Raw genomic sequence first — 13,328 nt, forward strand, 5'->3', positions numbered from 1 at the left:
AGTTTCTCCTTATTTTTGCACTTAGTATTTGAGGTCATATTCTTACCTGCATCCAATACCACATGCCTCCCTTTTCTGGAGTATTTCCACCTTCCCCACTGGAACACCAGTCCTGTGTTTGCAGGTACCTTGGGGCTGGCTCTGCCTGTCTCTGGCTGTGCTCTCTTCCTCATGTTGGGTCCTTCCAGCTGCTGAGATAAGAGGCAGGAACGTGAAGCCTCACCCTTGCTTGCTCATTAGTCTGAGCCCTGGTTCTGAGTCTGCTTAGCATCAAGTGACTTGTTTTTCTTGTGTCTGAGACTCTGCTTACGTCCATAAATCAAAAAAAAAAGATCATAATCCTGAATTACTTGACACTGAACTTTTGCTTGGTTTCTGAACACAGCTGGACATATTAAATGCTTGAAATTGGTTGGGAGGAATATTTCCAAAATCCACATTTTCAAAGGCTGGAGTTGCAGTTCTCTGAAATGTTAGTTTCAATCTGAGATCTTGTGTTTTAGGAGTATGAAATCTCTTCTGCCTTTCCAAAATACTGTACTGATTCTTACCAAAATCATGGAGAGAGGGATGGGCTGTTAAAATCTACTGGGATTAAAGAAGGATTCCTTGGTATTTTGTTCCACTATTATTTCTTTTTTTAACTCACTGGCCATAACAAGGTGAGGAAATGTTTGCTGACCTGCTTGCCCAGGAGGAGGCAGATTAGCTTCAAATGCCTGCACTCCAGGGTTGAAACAGAGCAGTAATGTACTTTTTTGAGCCTTTTAAAATAGAGTGAAGGTTGCTCACATCATGTCCAGATATTCTTACCTGTAGATAACCAAGGAGAGCGTGACTGTAAAGATTGGGGTTTTACAGAGGGAAGGGGTGAGAGAAACTCTCCCTACAGCATGACCAGAAATGGCTTTTAGGGCATTTTGCAAATTGTGGGTTTTAATGTGTTTCGAGGAGACAGCGAGAGGCATCTCAAAAAGCTTTTTTAGTTCATAGCTGTATATTTGGGGGACAGTGTTTGATTTCTCATGTCAAGCTTTGTTTATTTCTTCTTTTCTCTCTTTGAGGAAGCTGAGTTTTACTTCATATGCTATAAACGATGCAAAAAGCACCCAGAAGACTGTAGATGGATCCTCTGCCTTTGTTATAAATCTATGTATATAGACTAAATAAATAGCTTCTTTCTGGGCTTAAAATCCTTACAGTGCAGCAGACAACAAAAATTTGTGTCTTGGAGTAGCTCCGAGAATTCTTTAATGCTGAAATATCTGCTCTGCTTGCAAACCTGGGGCTCTCTCTCCTCTAGATGAGCAGTTTCTGTCTAAAGTGGTTTTTTTATGACTGGCCTTTTGGGCAGGCGTTGGCACAACCAACAGAGACTCTAGGAGTGCATGGCAGAGAAATAAGAAGTTTGAAGGTAAGATTAAACAAGTCCTCTCTGTTGAAAAGAGCAAGGGGAAAGAAAAAATCTGTGCGTGGGGTATTGGCTTTCTTTGGCTCTTGACAGTTTGCATGTACACTGAAAAAGACTGGAGCTCTTTAAAAGCTTTGTAAGTTGTTTTCTTTCTTCAAGAAAACAGAATTTAGATAGAAACATCTTGTTTCAACTAGCAGCTGAATTAAATGTTGAAAATAGGATATTTTGGTTGAATTTGTTGGTGGGTTTTTTTTTGTTGTTTTTTTTTTTTTGTTAGCAAACATTAGCTTCACAAGAAAAGTACATTCTGTTTTTATGCAAGCCTGCCTGTGAGCAGTGTGTGTTCTCTGTCTGGCAAGTAGCACTGTCTGAAGCACCAAATACCTTTTGGCAGGTTGGCTCTTAAAATATATTGTGTGTTATCTTTCACGGAGGATGTTGGCAGATGTCTGGATCTTGGCAATGAAATAGAAGGAGGGGAGGCAAGACAGGCCTGGGGTTTATTGTGCATTGCTGTTGGAAGTGCAAATGGGAGCCAGGGAAATGGGCAGTGCAGGGTGTTTTAGTCCCTTGTACGGGCAGAAAGCAGCAACAGCAACGGGTATTTTAAGCCTGTATTTAGGTGAGATGTATTTCTTTATTTCTTATCTGAGTCTGGTGGACACGACCAGACTTGGGGGACTTTTCTTCCCAGTACTCCCAGTACTGGGGAGGGAACAAGGTACTGACTGCAGCCACTGAAGAGAGACCAAAGTCAGGAAAGGAGCCCAGCTCTTATTTTCTTCCAGGCTTACCAACTGGCCTAGCCATAAAAGAGCATAAAATAACAACAGCTGTTGAAAAAAGTCAAAACTGTGTGCCTGTATCAACAGATGTTTCCATAAGCCATTGATTTTCAGGTTGGCCCAGCTTAAATAGAGTATGAGGGTGAAAAGAGTCAAAAAGGTAAAATCTTATCTAGGAGTCGTTTCTCTGGGTTGGAGAACGTTATAAGCTGTCAGAGAAGCCATAAACAAAGTTGCACCAAAATATATAGCGGCTTTTAGTTGAAATTGTGAAAATATTTTGCTTTCAATAGCTTTCAGATCTTTTGCTGAGTATTTTTGCTTATGCGTCTGCATTAAGTCAGCCCATTTAACAAAACCTGATCCTCTTATAAACATGGAATAATGACAGTATCCCACATATGGGTTTCATTAATTTTTGCATGTTTTGAAGTTGCCTTTTTTTTTCTCTGAAAGGCAAACTTCAGAACAGAAGAGACTAGTGCTGCATGATAGCCAAAAAAGACTAGCTGATGAATAATAACTTGAAGTAGTTAAATTATTTAACTGTTGTATATTAGATTTTTTTTTCTATAGAGAAGGATGCTGCATAATCTGCATTCCTCCCAGTTGCTGTTACTGGGTTGCTTTGATAGAACTGGCATCAGTTTTGCTGGTTATCTGCAAGCTTTTGTGCTCTTGAGTCTTGTAAATGTTTTGGATTATAGCCTGAAGAGAAAGCTTCAGAACATTTTCCTCTTCCTCCTGAGAAAACAAAACCAACCCTTTCCTTGTAGTCACTGGCGAGAATCTCAGATGCTCCATTTTCCTTATCTGCAGCACAGCAATTTGCAGCTCCTGGGACAGCCCAAATCAGAAGGATAACTCAGGGAAAATTGAAGGATATAGTAAATGCTGCTTTTTGACTTTTTTGGTGCCATTTATAATCATCCATCCTCTTAAGTGTATTTATCTATTGAAAAAATCTATGTGGAATTGCAGTATCTCTGGCAGATGGGGAATGAGAGAGGGAGGGAGCAAAAAAATTCAGCAACTAAAACTTTCCTAAAGCACCTGTATTGGCCTGACATTCCCCATGTTTGCAGGGACATCCTCTAGCTTGAACTGAGTGGAGAGCATAGGAGCAGGGCTTGGGACCTTTATTCCAGTTAGGATTTAACCTTGCAACAACAAATGTTACTGTAGAGGGATCTTTGACAAGCTGGTAGAGGTGTAGAGTATGTTAGTTTATAACCTTAGAATAAATATTTTATTCTTTTTCTGGAGCAGCATCAAGTGTTGAGAAAATTCCTCACTAATGGTGATGCTTCCACATATCTGGCTGTAATTATACATGTTTTATGCCCTGAAATTCCTTTAAAAATACGTTCTAAATTCAGGCTATAGAGGAGAACATACTCAGCATGGATTGATGTAGCAGTCCTTAATGATGGCTTTGTGGACCCAATGAATCCTTACCCTTGTATATACATCCTTAGTCCAGGGGGATGAAAGTAGGGTAAAAATGGATAAAACCAGGGTTTTTTCCACAGGGTCAACATTCTCTCCTGGGCTCTTGAGCTGTAAAGACATGTTTGTTTAATATTCTTTACAGAGGACTACCAGGGAAACGGATAAAGCAGTGAGCAAAGGAATACTCATGTGGTCCTAAAGCAGACCTCCCAGGCAGGAGCTGGATTCCAAATGCCTCCTCTCACAGTTTGCGTTGGATTTCATTTCAGGTTTCCAAATCTGTGGAGAGAGGGCACGAAAATATTGGTAGGATGGGAGTGTAGGTAGGAGGGTGATGTGGAGTGTCTGTTGTTGCTGGGAGAGGGGCTTGGCTGCACTCAGAGCATCTCACTTACCCGTGGGGGCTGAGATCCTCCTTCCCACAAAGCAAACAGAAGATATGGAAGGGCAAAACAAATGCCACAGTATCCTCAATCCACTGCCTGCATTAGCAGCCAGGCAGAAAGCTGACCTGGGAATATGATGGGTGCCTTTGTACAGTGCTCTGCTTTCCCAACACTTACCTTCCCAGCTTTTCAGTTACAAGATGAAAGAAAAGGTAACTTTTTCCATTTTGACAGAGTGCCTGGCCAGGACAATACACTGGGCTTCCTAAGGGCTGAGTCCTAGGGCCTTCAGTTAAAAAGAAAAAAAAAAACAAAAAAAAAAGAAACAGAAGGGAAGCTGAATCATTTTCTGGCATGATTTATTCATTTGAATGACCCGTCTCTGTTTTTCAGTTAGATTACAGTGCCCTAAACTGTAGGCATGAAAGAATGGTAAAAGTTGAATAATTTCCTCAGTTCAAGATGTGTCATTTTTATATTGTCCATTAATTTCACTCACTCATGCCATACGTCATTTTTTGTTGGGTTTTATCCACCAATTCATCTACATAATCTGCTACCCTGTCTCTGTTTTTAGCTAAAGACATAATTCATCAGATAGAACCATCCACCAGGCGTTTCATGGCACTGATCTCATGTTATGCTGAGGCATCCTGGAGTGGCCCAGGCGATGTCTGCCTGCTCCTGTGCCCTGTCCACAGCACAGGGATGTTTCCTGCACTCTGGAAATGTGAGGTGCTTGTTGTTTTCCTGCACAAAAACTCGAACTAATTTTTAACCTCATATCTTGAACAGTGGAGATTCAGTCTTTCTAGAATGTGTTATGAGAGAACAGAAAACATGTTTTTAGTTGTGTAAATCCATATTTGTTATATCCTCTATCTATCTCAATCATGTCAGAATTTGCTTTTTTATTATGCATTATTTGAAAATGAAAAACTCCTTTGAGTTTGAATTTGTGAGCTTTATAGATAATGAAACATCTCCTTTTTCTTGCATTTGAGACAAATGCAATGATCTCTTAATTCTTCTGTAGGACAAATTATTAGACATTGCTTGATTGTGCTTGAGCAGGCCTTCAGGTATTAAGGGATGGTCTGTGCAAGCCAATTTCAAGTGACTTGTGTGATGTTCACGATGGTTTGAAGACTCCTATAAATGCAATTTGCTATTTTAAATACTTTTATTTATGTCATTTATATTTATCCTTCCAGATCCCCGAAATTGTAATCCTTCCTTTACAGGAGAATCACGGTAATTAGTGAAGATTATCACTCATTGTGTGCATGTAAAATTTACATGTTTATTGCCAGCAACTGAAAACCATAAAGGAAAACACAAGCAAATCTATTGTGACCAACTTTAGTGTTGGATGAGATCAGAGAAGTGAGTGTCATTTCTTCAGCAGCAGCTCCAGGCTGGGCTGTGCCAGCTGTGAAATGAAAGCATTATCTTCCATCCACTTGTTTTGGTTGCAAATTGTGTTATTCTTTACAGAAGTCCCCATTTTTTTGGTGTTTGACCCAGTCTGTGAGTTAGACCCCGTGCCCTGGTGGGAAGTGCCTGAGCACGGGAGCAGCTGGCAGGTAGACACAGAGAATTTGTTTGTGCAGTTCACAGCTCAGGTGCTCCTTGACAGCCCCTTTTGAGACTGTTCCTGCTTTATCCACTCATGTTTTCCCTTCCCTATTTTCAGGATGTTGAAACTCCCAGAGCAAAGCAGCATGTCCAGTGCTTGACAGCAGAAGTATTTCTCTCAACTCCCATAACACGCTAAATAAATATCTGTGGCCTGGTCCAAGATCCCACAGCACTTCAGCCAGCTAGACATCCCAACTGCGGTTATTTTTGGTAAAGGAAGTAGCAGATCTTGCAAAGTGATGTAGAGTCAGCTGAGGGGTTGCTAATCTCTTGTGTGGGTTGTGTTTCTCCTGTAGCCATTTGGGAGCAGTAAGATGGGCAGTTGACTTCCTCTGGAAGGATGTTCAGGCATGCTCCATGGCTGACCAAAGCCTCAGCATTTTTCTGAAGGTTATTTGGACAATAGAAATTCCTGAAAAATGTACACTGAGTCTCTGAGAAATATTAGAAGAAGGGAAGGTCAGGAAGTGGCTGAAGGTCTCTCAAGGTGTTTTTGTATTTTCTCTAAACACGCGCTCCATGTATCCATATGTCTGTCAGCTTTCCAAGCCCTCCTCATTCCCTCACGATTCTTTAGCTGTTTGTTAGACAGTTCTGTCTGAGCTCTAACACAGGCTGCAGCTGGACAGTGGATTGTTTGATGTTAAATTCAGCTCAGTCGTGCTGTCCCAAAGCGTTCCTTGGTGAGGAAATGCCTCTCTCCAGACCTTGGTGTGAATATATGATTTCAATAGGCAAGTTTTGGGAGAGTTTGAGCCTCTTCTGAGAGGCTGGAGAATAAAACTTGTGTTGGTACTGTGGATGATTTGCCCCAAGGATTAAATCAAACTGATGAATATGGAGGTGTTTTAGGATCAGCATTGTGAAGGTTTGTTGCTGCATCACTGATCTTCCCCCTTAGAGTGGCATGGATTTGCTGCAGATGTCTGTGATGTCTGGTCGTGAAGGACTGTCTGTGTCCCTCTCTGTGACTCCTTTTCTTTCTGTGCTCTACCTTGTAGGGGAATTCAAAATCACAGCCAGCCTTTTGGAGGCTTGGTGGGACTCTGGTGGGTTGTGCCATGGCCAGAGGGATGCAGCTCTGGACCAAAGTGCCACCATCCCTCAGGGATGCAGATGGACAGGCACATTGGGACTGGATCAGCCACAAAACTCCTCTCAGCTCCTGCAAACATGAGAAATGCCATGAGAAATCCAGGGCTCTTAACCAAGATCTGTGGTGTCAGTGCCCACTGCAGTCAACAGCAGCCTGGTCTGCTTCAAAATCCACATTTGAGTGTTGCTCTGGGTCTGGTCTCACATGGTGCTGACCTCCCTCCCAGCAGACACAATGGATGTGCTCTCCTTTCCAGACTGGACGTGCTCCTCTTACAGGCTTTGCAGCATTAGAGTGCAGATTTCCTTTGCCTTATTTAGTTTTAGCAAAAAAAGCGATTTGTTTTGTCTACCCGTGCAACTGCCAGAAATGTAAAATTTTAAACAGCCTTCCCAAAAAGCTGCTTTCTTTTAAGAAAAGAGCAATTGAAATTGTAATTCTTCTCTCTTACTGTCTGATGAATTTATTATCACCTCTTTTTAGTGCCCAAAAGTGAGTTTTGCCTTGCTTAAAACAGGGAGAATTTTTTTTTCCTTTCATCTACTGCTCCATTAGTTGCTATCAGAGTCACGGCTAAAAAAGTTAATATGCCTGAGTATTTCTGCAGATTGCATCATTGCAGTGTTTCATAACGATATGGCAAAAGTAATTTGAAACAGATAACAATAGTTCAGTCTGTTTGAGGATAACCATGATTTCCTTGTCATTAAGAAGTCTGTTAGCGGGTGGAGGAGGAGGAGGAGTTTTATCTGGATGAGTTACAGATCATATGGTGTGATCAAGTGCGTTTTTTGTTGGTTTTTTTCTTTCTTTCCCCTCTTTTCCTTCCCTTGAAATCCGCAGTGCTGGACTTGGGTTTGGATATGAAATGATTGGATAGTTTCAAACTCCTGTCTGCACAAAGCAGCTCAGAGCTTCCAGATGTTTTCAATAAGGAGCCCAGAACTGTCGCATCAGCAGCCGGTGGCCGGGGCTGCTGCTCACGTCTCCTCTCCATTTTGAGTAACTCGCCAAAAAAAAGGGAGAATTATTTACTTGTTAGAGTAGGTTTTTTAAAATTTATTCCTTATTTTCTGATTGTCTGTTTCATTGTGTTTCAGAGCATAAATACTGTATACTGTCTAAACACTTGTATGGCATTCAAGGACTGCCTTAAATAGCTGGACAAAAGAGACTGAGAGCCTTTGTTCTGCTCTGTCCAGGCTGAGTCGTGTTCTGTGTCTGCCCCACAGTGCCTGTGTGGATGGCAGGCTGTGTGCAAGGCAAGATTTCTAGCCTGAAACAATGCAGCAAAAGCCCCACCTAATGTGGGAAGAGAGTGATGGTGTCCCAAGGGAGAGTGTGTCTGGCACGTTATCTTCTATTTGTTTATGTTATGTTTCCCCCACCCCCTTCAACAGTAAAGTCTGGAAATGAAGATGAGATGCACTTTTGGTGTCTGTAGCCGTCACTGGCCCCCAGTCTTTGCTATGAGTCAGGAACATAACTACAGAAAATGCTCCTGGAGCAAATCAGGGATTTGACAGCTTAAATTAAAAAAGAAAAAGAGAAGGAAGAGAAGGGGTTATTTTTTCTTGGTGTTTGTTAATTCTTCCCCTCTGGAGCTGGGCAGGTGTAGGGGAGTCAAGGAGATCAACTAACAACCTGTACTGGATCTAGACACATAATTAAGGAGTAAGGCAGGTCATCATCTTGATGGACATGCACCAAGTACTGGGATATGCACCAAGTCCTGGGACACATCCAGTGCCCAGAGTCACCCAGCCTGGTGTGAGTCTGGTAGCTTCCCTGGCTGGTTCTCCCCACCTTCCTGTCTGCACCTTCCACATGAGCTTTCTGTTCTCTGCTGCCCCATGAAAGCCCACACTGGGTTGCTTGTGGCTTTTGGCCACAACAAAATGCTTGTGCATAGCTCAGGAAAATTGTCCTCCTGCTGTGAAAGCTGCACATTTCCCAGCATGTCTCCCATCTGCTTTGACTGGAGATGTTTCTCATTTCCCCTTACCTGCAGGAAGGGTGAGGTAAAGTGAGCCACAAAAGACTGGGGGTTGATGCAGCTACAGGTTGGACACCTCTTGCATTTCTGTAGAAGATGCACTGTCACAGTTAGTGATGCTCACCTCCTCTGCATTCTGGGCATTCCTTGAGCCCTGCAGCTGGACATCTCTTTCTGGTTGCCAGAGGAACTCTGTGGATCAAAGGTGAAGTGCTTTAAATGGAGTGTCTGAGCAGAGCTCTGCAATTGTTAGGATAAATCTTGGCCGGGTATACCAGCAGCCGTAATTATATTGATTTGAAAACAAATCTATCTGCTCTATCAGTTTAAGAAAAAAAGGTGCTCCATTATGAAACATTAAGAGCATCATTAAGATATGGTGATTTTTGCAAATTCTGACACCTGAACTATATTCACATGTTTTGTTTATGGGTTCCTGCCTTGTAAATTTAGATTAGAGGAAATCCCTGCCTTTTATGGTAGTGTTTGAAGGGCTGGAATGCTGTCACAGCCATTTCTGATTTCTTGTCTGGATGGGCACATGACTGCTGGGACTCATTACTTGTGGAGAAAACTGGTGGCTCCAGAAAGTCCCCAAAGTACAACCACATTGTGCATGTCCTAATACTGAAAGCAGAAGCTCTGCTCATTGTTGGAGAGAACAGAGGCATTGGCTGAGCTCTTGAGTCAGGGATTGCAGCTGTAAGACAGCCTCGTAGAGGAATCCTCCTCAGTTCAGCTGGTGGTGTGGTGGAGATGAAGCCTTGGGATCTGAGGGAGAGACTGGAGCAAAAAAAAGGAAAGTGTGGGCAGACCCTGGCACTGACCAGGTAAGAGTGTAGCTGTGTCCCTCACTGGGAGCAGCTCATCTGCTGCGAGTCCCAGAGGATACGCTCAGGTGCAAACCTTTGTGTCAGGGCTGGCCACTGTGTCACCAAGCCTCAGGAAAAGGTGCCCTTTGCTTGGCTACTGAGTCTGCTTAATCCGTAGGGTAGCAGTGCTTTGTGTAGTCTCACTGTACAGATTGGGGTGTCACATCCAGCTCACAGCAGTATGTGGTTCATCTGTAAATTTCTGGGTTTTTGGTGTTTTACTAAACAGGCATGGAGGGAATCAGCTCTTGTTGCTAAGAAAATCTTCATTTGAGTACTGTTACATTACTCACAAGCAGGCTGTGTGTTTGGCCAGTCAGAAGACTGGGTGGCCCTGGGAAGAGAGAAGCTGCCGTGCTTGCTTGCAGCAGATGGGTTTAGATCTCCTTTGGAGGACTCATCTCGCATTCAAATGCTGAGAACTTGTGTTCCAGCAGGCTACAGGGTTTGAGTCACCTTTGCCAGAGTTGGAGCTGGTGGCCACAAATCTCCTTATACAGCCAGGGAACCGGGACCACCCTACAGGACTGGATGAAAAGACCTACAAGCCCCTAACTAAGCTCCAGGAGTGGAGCAAATCCCAGCAGCAGGAGGTGGGCCAGTTCTCCCGGTGCTGCTGAGGGTGGCTGTTGGAGATTGGCAATTAAACCTCGGGTTGATAAGTGCCATTTCCGATTCTGTGTTTGTTTTCTGCTTAGTGGTTTTGGGGTTAAAAATGGCTGCATTTTCAGCTTTTCCATCTAGCAAAGTAGCTACAAACTCCCAGTCTCCGAAAACTCCACTTCCCCTTTTCTTCTCTCTTTTTTTTTCCCTTTCATTTTGAACCGCCCCCATTCCCTTTTGAATCGGTGAATGAGAGAATGTCTAAAGCCAGGGAAGTATGGAAAGATTTCATCCCTGGAGAGGTCAGGGTGGGGTGGAAAGCAGAGGGGGCTGCAAGGGGGCAGTTTGAAAACAGGAAACCATGTGGCAGTGAGCATGCAGGGCCCAGCTGATGTGAATGAGCTATTGAGAGCAGAGAGACTCGCGCTGGCCCCAGCATTAGAAAGACAAAAAACTTTAGGGTCTTTTTTTTTTTTTTCCCCAAGACAAAAATGCTCTGCTTTTCAGGCTAGAATAGAAGAGGGAATATTGTATTTTCTGGACAACTAGTTGCTGAGATCTTCGCTCTGTGTTGCAAACAAACCAAGAAAAAAGTAAATGGCTGATTTCCCTTTTTTTTTTTCACCCCATGCGCACTGATTAAATCATAAGTTTCCATTCCTGGTTTAGGAAAGCATTAACCTTGAAACTGTCTTTCATTCACCTGGCCTGGGGGAGTAGGAAGAGTCTTTTTACCTCTTGAAAAACACGTCCCTTTGCTCTCAGTCTCATTTTGGACCGAGCAAACACACCAAGTGCCTGCAGCCAGAGGTGGAAGAGGCTGGCAAAGAAAAGCTGCTGCTTTTTCTTCCCCCACTCCCTTCTTTTTTTTTTTTTTTCCTCTCTCTGAATCATGCTCCCAACTGCAAAGTAAATTTGAAAGCTGGGAGAACACTGGTGCAGGACTAAAAAGGCAGTGACGTCCCAGCCCAAATCAGGAGGGAGTGGCTTTATTTCATTATTTTCTTTCCTTTTGCCCAGTGCTGTCATTAGAAATTTAAACTTAACACAAACCCAAGCCGTCTTGCCCGATGAACAGTGAACTGACTCGGAAGGAGGAAAGTACTTTTTTTGTTGTTTCTTTCAGTGCATGAGAGCGTGAAAAACAAAACACTTTGGTGACAGTATTTGCATTGGATACGAAGATTGGTTTTTTTGTTTTTGTTTTTTTTTTCCTGAATTAGACGCGTCGTGGCTGAGCTTACCTTCTGCCTTTCCACTTGGAGCGTCAGTATTCCTGCTGCACACATCTGGCTTTTGTTCTCTTTTCGGGCAGGATTTTCATTCTGGTGCTTTTTGGATATCAAAGTTGTCTGGAAAACATTTTTTTATTATTATTATTACTGTAACAGGAAGGCTGATACCATTCTTAGCAGTCGCCAAAAAAATAATCCTATATGTATAAAGCTGTCTTCGTATATCTTTTGTTTGCTATAAGTTCCTGCATTGCCTGTATAAGCAAATCTGTTCCGAGAAGACTTTATCAGCCGGGCGCAGCGCTGGGATTTTCGTTTTCCTGTTGAGAAGCTCGGGCAGGCTGGTGTCTGAGACACGGGGACTCCTGTGAGCACGGATGTGAGAGCGCTGGGGCCGTGGTCAGCCCAGGGTTCATGGTGGGCTCTGCTCCTCCGCCCCCGGCTCTTCGGACAAAATGTACGAACGCCACAAGAGGCGATACAGCCTGTGCGACATTTCCAAGGTGGACAGGACTGTAGATGTTGTGTTGTTGAAGGTATGATGTTTGTGTATGTTTGTTTACGGGTTCCCTTCCTTATCTCCAGGGGATCAGTCTGTTCCTTGCTGTGCTCGTGTTCCTCGGAGGGATGCAGAGGGGAGGGGCAGGTGGAAGAGCTCTGGCTCTTCAGCATGGAGATGATTTTCAGTGTTATCAAACCCTTTATCATGTCAAACGTTATCATCTCTGGAACTAGATAATCTCTTGTGGCTCGTGCTCTTTGGGAGAGCTCCCTGGTCATTTTCCCTGCCCTTAAATACTCCCTGGTGTGAAATCCCAGGTGTGTTTTTTGTGTGAGGATAAAAGGATTTACATTCCCAGTGTTTGCTTTTGAGGTTGAAAGGCATATGTTCTCCAAAAGATGCATTCTGCCAAAAAAAGGCATGGTGGATTCTGCTTTGCGTCTGTTTTTTGTTTGTGTTAGAAGGGTTGCTGTCAGTCTTGTTGTTTGGGTGTGATTTTGTCTGAGGATGGGTTGGAGCAAGAATCAGGAGTGGCTGTTGGCTAATTGTCCCAGTGTGTTCCTCCTCTAATCTAAAATTAGCAAGTGCTCCACCAAATGGCACAATGGCAGTCTGGGAATGTCCTGTCTCTGTAACAGCTTTGTGGAGCTTCAGCAGTTTCCTGGCAGAGTGGATGGAAATAGGAGAGAAGCCAGAGGGACTGCAAAACACAGCCCAATTCAGAGATCTTAACTGCTGGAAGAGCTTTTCCTTTCCCTCTCCCTTTTTCTCTTTTCTCTTCTTAGCTGAGGCAGAGGGCTTATTTTTTTATGATTTTTGATTCATGCTCTTGTTTCCAAGTCAAGATAAGAATATGTAACAAAATTATTTTCAATTAATTCTTGTTCTACTTTATCTGTACTAAAATAGACTAGCTCTTGTTAACTCACTTTATTATGAATGAAAGTGTTTTCCTTTAATTCAGTGTACCCATTGGTTTTTGGTGGCACAGGTAGCTGTAAGTTGTTTTCTCTACCAGCTCAATTTTTTTGAGTATTTTAGAACTCTGATGTTACTGATGCTGGTTGAGGATTGAATCCCATGATACTCAGTCTATAGACACAGTATGAGTTATTAAATTGTATTGTGCACACACTACTTTTGTGAAGGGATTGCTTAATAATTCTTGGGAGGAGAATTGGTGCCTCTGACAATCTTGGTTGCCAATAAAAATCCCAGTCTTTTTCTTTATGAATGGTATCTGAATGCCTGGATTGAAATACAATTCATGAGAGTTGTCCAACTTCAGTATTTCTGATGTCACCAGTTCCTTAAATTAGTTTTTTGTTCAGCAAAGCTTAGATTTT

The 13,328-nt window shown here is 42.9% G+C and overlaps 1 protein-coding gene across 10 annotated transcripts in view; it reads left to right on the plus strand.

Annotated features, from left to right (window-relative positions):
- AKAP13 (A-kinase anchoring protein 13) overlaps positions 1-13,328 on the plus strand; it is a 205,516-nt gene that overhangs the window by 123,180 nt on the left and 69,008 nt on the right. For 3 of the 10 annotated variants that reach the window (XM_063412796.1, XM_063412797.1, XM_063412798.1), the window contains exon 1: positions 11,798-12,016. The exons of the other annotated variants lie outside the window; for them this stretch is intronic. In XM_063412796.1, the coding sequence (XP_063268866.1) occupies positions 11,936-12,016 (81 nt within the window). In that variant the 5' untranslated portion in view covers positions 11,798-11,935. Of the gene's footprint in view, positions 1-11,797; positions 12,017-13,328 lie in introns of those variants that run through there. 10 annotated transcript variants of the gene reach the window in all.

This window comes from Prinia subflava, chromosome 15 (genome assembly GCF_021018805.1).
Source record: "Prinia subflava isolate CZ2003 ecotype Zambia chromosome 15, Cam_Psub_1.2, whole genome shotgun sequence".
NCBI classification, from domain to species: domain Eukaryota; kingdom Metazoa; phylum Chordata; class Aves; order Passeriformes; family Cisticolidae; genus Prinia; species Prinia subflava.